At 65.9% G+C, this 6,299-nt stretch overlaps 1 protein-coding gene across 2 annotated transcripts; it reads left to right on the forward strand.

Moving 5' to 3' along the window:
• Window positions 1–6,298, forward strand: VSIG8 (V-set and immunoglobulin domain containing 8). Of its 2 annotated transcripts, none has more exons than XM_040452472.1 (7): window positions 1–168; window positions 3,195–3,370; window positions 3,801–4,002; window positions 4,105–4,326; window positions 4,539–4,664; window positions 4,946–5,147; window positions 6,022–6,298. In XM_040452472.1, the coding sequence occupies exons 1-7, from the start codon at window positions 120–122 to the stop codon at window positions 6,296–6,298; spliced, it is 1,254 nt and encodes a 417-aa protein (XP_040308406.1). In that variant the 5' UTR covers window positions 1–119. The 2 variants fall into 2 exon arrangements, with proteins under 2 accessions (XP_040308406.1, XP_040308407.1); XM_040452473.1 differs by lacking the exon at window positions 1–168 and adding an exon at window positions 1,288–1,366.
• The last annotated feature ends 1 nt before the right edge of the window (window position 6,299 follows it).

Raw genomic sequence — 6,299 nt, forward strand, 5'->3', positions numbered from 1 at the left:
GCCACCCCGGGCAGTGTCTGGGCCCTCCGCTCCCCCTCCCTCCACCTGTCCCCACACACCCACCACCGCTGGCCCCAGGGACACCCAGCCCAAGCGGAGGAAACACCAAGCCTAGAGACATGGCAGTCCGAGGAGCGTTCCACCTTCTGCTCGTGTGCCTGAGCCCAGGTATGGGGCTGGGCATCCGGCAGGGACACCCACGCGATGCCAGGAGGGCAGGGAAAGGGACCACAACGGGCCCGCAGAGGCGCCTCCGAGGTGGTCCGAGGCCCTGCTGCCAGCTGGCTGGGGATATGGCCAAGACGGCCCCGTGCCCGAGGGTCTGGGGCACAGGCCTTGATGGATCTTCGCGGTGCCTGTGAGCCGTGTGGGGCTCGGACGTGCACGCACACGCTGTGCACGGAGAGCAGGGCTTGCCTGGAGAGCTTGCCTGGGGATCTGGGGGTGAGGCAGGGTGTCAGGCGCACGGCGAGGCTGGCGTCGCCGGGGAGGCTCTCCCCGGAAAGGCCCCTTTTCCTCTCTGTGTGCTGTTCCCCCGGGGAGGACCCACTCCCACCCCCAGGCTAGAGCCAAGGGCAGGGAGTTGCTTTGAGAGGAGACGGCGCCCCCTAGGAGACGGACTGTGCTCTGAGAGCTCCAGGGTAGCGCCACCCCCCAGGATGAGATGGGTGGTGGGGATGGCGCCTCCCAGAGCCCCCTCACCCCGAGGGGGCACACCTCGAGAGCAGGGCTCAGAGGTTGATGCTGTGGCCCCCTGCCCCTGTTGGGGCAAGTCCCAGCAGGAGCCCCTGTGTGTGGGCATCGCTGGAAATGGCTGAGACCCTCCTGGGGTCTGGGTTCGCAGGAGCGGGTTTGTGGGAGGAACTTGGGGAGCATTTTCAGCCTTCGTGCACACGTGTGTGTGTGTGTGTATGTGTGTGAGAGAGAGAGAGAGAGAGAGACAGAGGGAGAGAGAGAGAGACTGCATTACTGGCAGGGTGACAGCAGGGTCCCCTCACGAAGCTCCAGCTGTGGTCTGGGGACCCGGGACACGTCCATGTGTGTGGTGTGGGGCGTGGGCGTGGCAGGACAGACCGGCGCTCTGTGTGTCTATGCTCCAACACCCTCTCTCTGCTCTGTCACCTCCAGAGGGAGGGTTAGGAGCTGTGCAGGCAGCTGGGAAACGCACCAAGGACGCCCACAGGGGGCGCACAGTCCCTGGTGCTTTGGCGGGGGGAGGGGAGGGGGCCCACTGCGTCGCCTTGGCCCCCTTCCTCCCTCCTTCTCTCCAGGGACTCCTGTCCAGCTCTCTCTCCTTGGCTCTCTTCCCTCTCTTGTCTCATGCTCCCTGCAAGACTTCCTCAGTACAGGAGCAGGAGGGACCAAGGTGAGACAGCGAGGAGTGAGGGGTGTGGAAAGGCTGGAGCCCCGCGGACAGGGCGGAGGTCGAGAGGCTTCTGGAGAGACGGAAAGGCTAGGGTGAGGCTCCCTGGCCCGGGACAGGGGAAGACACTGCCTAGTGCAGGGTGGAGGCGCTCTCATTCAGCCTGTCCCCTCCTTCCCCAGCCCCCTCCCCTACAGATCTACCCTCCTGCTGGGCTGCTGGGCCAGCCCCCTGGGTATGGGGACAGCCCTCCCGGCAGCCCTTCCCAGGGTGGAGCCTCTGCTCTCTGGGCTCTGGCTCATCGCTGGTGTGCCTCCTGGCGCCCCAGGAGCTGGCAGTCAGTGCCAGGATCCTTATCTTGGGAGAGCTGATCACATCTCCCTTGGCCCGGGGCTGGAGGAGGTGTCCTCACGATCCGCTAGTGCCCGTGGCCGCCCGCCTGCTCTGGGTCACCCTGGAGCCTGTGGGGTTAGGGCTGCTGTCCCTGCCAGGGTTGGGGGCGGGGCGGGGGGCGGGGGATGCCTGAGGTGTCTGGGGGTGTTAAAAAGGCCCCTGCTGGCCCTCTGGAAGCGAACCAAGCTTCTGCAGGGACGTGTAGTGTTGAGCGGATGCGCACGGGGAGGGCGCCGTGGGCAGGGATGCATGCCTTCCAGATGAACGCGCACTGTGCGTGCAGACGCGTGTCTGTCTGGATCTGACGGGTGCCTGTGTGGGTAGCAAAGTGGGACCTGCATAGAGATGTGTCTGCGTTTTGAAGGTCTGTTAAGTGTGGCGATGTGGGGCGGTGACCGTGTGAAACCGGAGGTGTGTGAGACACTCTAACAGAGACGCGGGCCCCGAGAGATCCGGAGAAGGGCAGAGCGGGAGTTGCCGAGACCAGGGCTGGGACTCCGGGGATTTGCTGGCTGTCTGGTGGGCCGGAGCGTGAGCCAGGCCGGGCCAGGGGCCTGGGCAGGGAGGGCTGCAGGAGCCTGGGGGGTGGAGCCTGCCTGTCCTGCCTGCCAAGGTTCGGGGGGGCCCCCCCCCCCCCCCCACTCCCCACACTCCGTATTCCTCTCTGGGTCCAACCGGTTGGGGCTAGTCCTTGCCTGGGGCTCCAGGGGAGGGAGGGCAAGGAGCTGGGTCCTGAGCTTCCAGATCTTGGCTTCTCAGCGGGGCTGACTCAGTGGAACCAGGGCTGTGAGCAGTGGGAGGGGCCCCAACTGGAGCCAGCATGTGTGGGCGGCTGTGCCTGAGCCATTCGATGGCACAGGGGGACGGACACAAAATCCACAATGCCATGTGTCATCACACAAGGCTCAGACTGTCCTACGGATGCATGTGGCCATATTCCCAGGCCCAGGCCACGAGCAGCGCCAGACCCACGCAGCCAGGCTCCCGGTCCCAGCTGCCTGCCATCGCGCACAGGCACGAGCGATCACTCAGCGCCCTGACACAGCCAGTCACACGTGGTCACACCCAAGGGTACAGCCACAGACACGCAGGTGTCATACGCAGAGACACCTGCAATCATGTCAAGTCTTCGACTCCTTGGGCTGGAAAGGGACCCCAGCGGCCATGGCATCCACCCTCCGGTCTCCACGCGGGAACACTCTCTTGGCCCAGAAAAAGGCATCTTTTAATGAGCCAGGATTTTCCATCGGAGCGTTCAACTCTGGTCGCTTCGCGTGCTTACACACACACACACACACACACACACGCACACGCACACAGCAGCCACTCCTCCCCAGGCAGTTCCATGCAGGATGGCGGAGAGAGGGGCAGAAGCTGACTGCCCCCGCCCCCTGGTCTTCTCTCCCCCCTCCCCCCACCTGCCCTGCCCCTCCCTTAGCACTGCTGTCTGCCGTGCGGATCAACGGGGATGGCCAGGAGATCCTGTACCTGGCAGAAGGTGATAATGTGAGGCTGGGCTGCCCCTACATCCTGGACCCTGAGGACTATGGTCCCAATGGGCTGGACATCGAGTGGATGCAGGTCAATTCAGACCCCTCACACCGGGAGAATGTGGTGAGTGCTGGGCTTAGGGTTCCCCTTGCCCCACCTGTAGGCCAGCCTGAGGGCAAAAGGAGGGCAGAGGAGGAAATGAAGACCTTGAACGTCCCCAGTGGCCTCTCCAGGGATGAGGCGACAGGCCCGCGGGCTCTGTAATCACAAATCACCATTAGTTGGCTTTCTCCCACCTGCTCCGGAGGGCAGGGGAGGCCTCAGGACGGTCCCAGCCTGACCCGACACTTTTCCACGCTTTGGAAAGCGCCTGATCTCCTCTGCTCTCGCACATTCACTGGGAGGTTAATGGGTCAGGTATCATCGTCAGCATCTTTCAGCAGAGAAAGCGGAGTCGGGGAGAAGTTTGGTGAAATGCCCGAGGCCACCGAGCCACGTGGCCCTCCTGGGCCGTGCCTGGCTCACCACTTCCGTTTCCTCTCTTTCTTCCCAGTTCCTTAGTTACCAGGACAAGAGGATCAATCATGGCAACCTTCCCCACCTGCAGCAGAGGGTCCGCTTTGCAGCCTCAGACCCCAGCCAGTATGATGCCTCCATCAACCTCATGAACCTGCAGGTGTCTGACACGGCCACCTACGAGTGTCGGGTGAAGAAGACCACCATGGCCAGCCGGAAGGTCATCGTCACTGTCCAAGGTATGGCCGGACTCCTCCGGGCGCCCCCTACTCCCCCCCCCCCCCCCAGGCTCCAGAGCCCCTGGGCCGGGCCCCGGCTCACACCTGCCCGGTTCCCCACAGCGCGGCCCGCGGTGCCCCTGTGCTGGTCTGAGGGCCACATGACCCACGGCAACGACGTGGTGCTCAAGTGCTTTGCCAACGGAGGCACCCCGCCCCTCTCCTACAAGTGGGCCAAGATCAGCGGGCACACCCACCCCTACCGCGCCGGTTCCTACCACTCGCAGCACAGCTTCCACTCGGAGCTCTCCTACCAGGAGTCCTTCCACAGCTCCCTGAACCAAGGTGGGTCTGAGCGAACAGCGGGACCTTGGGGGGGGGACACACAGACAGAGCCAGGCCGGTGTGTGTGTGTGTGTGTGTGTGTGTGTGTGCGCGCGCGCGTGTGTGCGGGCGCGCGCGGGTGCATCCGCCTTCTCTCCTTCCCTCCCCACCGGCAGTGGTCTAGGCTGGGGTGGCCCCCGGGGCCTCGCCACAGCCCTGTGGTGCTTTTTCAGTTTCAGGCCTGAACAACGGTGACCTGGTGCTGAAGGACATCTCCCGGGAGGATGACGGGCTCTATCAGTGCACGGTGGCCAACCACGTGGGCTACAGTGTGTGCGTGGTGGAGGTGAAGGTCTCAGGTGGGTGCAGGGGCAGCGGCCCTGGGGGCCCTGGGGCGGGGAGGGCGGGATTGGAGGAGCCTGGGCTGTCTGCTCTGCCTTCCCATTTCCATCAGGGCCGGGAAGCCGCGGGGGACACAGGCATCTCCTCATCCTTCCTCACTGGGTGTCCCGGGGCCCCGACACCCGACACCCGCTGGGACCCTCGCTCTCTTCCCCACAGAGGGCCGGCCCCACACTTCCTGGTTAGGAGGCACCTGCCGGGCTGCAGGAAGCCTGACTGTCTTTACTTGTCTCCACAGACTCCCGGCGCATAGGCATGATCATAGGCGCAGTGCTGGGCTCCCTGCTCATGCTGGGCTGTCTGCTGGTGGGCATCTGGGGGCTCGTCTGCTGCTGCTGCGGGGGCGCCGGGGCCGGCGGCTCCCGCGGTGCCTTCGGCTACAGCAACGGCGGCGGCGGGGTCGGCGGAGGGGCCTGCGGCGACTTGGCTAGTGAGATCAGGTAAAACCTGATGCATGCTGCATGCTGCCGAGCGGCAGGGGACCGGCGCCCTGCCCCTCCTCACCCCTGCCTGCCACCGGGCCGGCCGGGACCCCCACCCCCACCCTGCCGGCCATCGCCAGGAGTGCCGGGGACCGCAGCATGTCGACCTGCCACCCGCCGTGGCTCCTCTCTCCCCGTCCCGCGCCAGTCTTCACCTCTGCTCCCCTGCCCTCCGTTTCCCTCCTGTCTATGCACCTCTCTGTGCATCTTGTCTAGACTGTAAGCTCCTGGAGGGCAGGGACCGTATTTTTTTTCCCCCCCCCCCCCCGTGTTTGCCCTGTTTCACGCCGGTGACAACTCTGGACATGCTTATTTAAGAAGAGTCAATAGTAAGGATAGTGCTAATAAGGTACATTAGAAACCGACTAGAAATAAAAACAGAACAAGCCTAGGAGTGCTAATGACTGCAAAGCCCCGGGGAAGGAGGCAAAGGTGGAGAAGGAGGTCGAGGGGCAGAGGTGAGGAGAGGAGAAGGCGAGGGCGAGGCTGGTGTTAGCTAAGGAAAGCGAAGGACAGGGAAGGCGGCTCCTCCCGGGCCTCCGAGCCTCCCTCCCCGTCTCGGGGACGGGTGCGCACGTCGGAAGGGGCCGGGGGGCGCCCGTGGGGCTGCCCGCCGGGGGCTGGCGGACGCTCGCGGACCGGCCCCGTGTGCGGCGTGGGGTCGCCGGCCAGGAGGAGGCAGAGGAGAGCAGGCGGAGGCCGAGGGAGAGGCGAGGCGCCGGTGGAGGGCGGCGCGGGGCCGAGAGGCTGCCGGCGGCCCCCGCTCCGGCCAGGCCGTGCCCACGCCGCGCCCGGAGGAGCCCGCTCACCCGCCCGCCTGTTGTTTCCACAGAGAGGACGCCGAGGCGCCCGGGTGCAAGGCCGGCGGGCGCGGCCGCAGCGTCACCCACCTGCTGGGGTACCCGACGCAGACCGTCAGCCGCTCCCTGCGCCGCAAGTACGCGCCCCCGCCCTGCGGCGGCCCCGAGGACGTGGCCCTGGCGCCCTGCGCCGCCGCCGCCGCCGCCTGCGAAGCGGGCCCCTCCCCGGTCTACGTCAAGGTCAAGAGCGCGGAGCCCGCCGACTGCGCCGAGGGGCCGCGGGAGCGCACCGACGGCCTCCTGGTGTGAG

Source organism: Herpailurus yagouaroundi, unplaced genomic scaffold, assembly GCF_014898765.1.
Source record: "Herpailurus yagouaroundi ecotype Mexico unplaced genomic scaffold, PumYag 207, whole genome shotgun sequence".
NCBI lineage: Eukaryota > Metazoa > Chordata > Mammalia > Carnivora > Felidae > Herpailurus > Herpailurus yagouaroundi.

What these genes read in the sequence shown, in the direction of transcription:
- VSIG8 (XM_040452472.1), top strand. Translation starts at nt 120, where the DNA reads ATGGCAGTCCGAGGAGCGTTCCACCTTCTGCTCGTGTGCCTGAGCCCA. An exon ending in CCTCACACCGGGAGAATGTG is followed by an intron (nt 3,371 to 3,800) that starts GTGAGTGCTGGG and finishes CTTTCTTCCCAG; the next exon opens with TTCCTTAGTTACCAGGACAA. An exon ending in CCACAGCTCCCTGAACCAAG is followed by an intron (nt 4,327 to 4,538) that starts GTGGGTCTGAGC and finishes GTGCTTTTTCAG; the next exon opens with TTTCAGGCCTGAACAACGGT.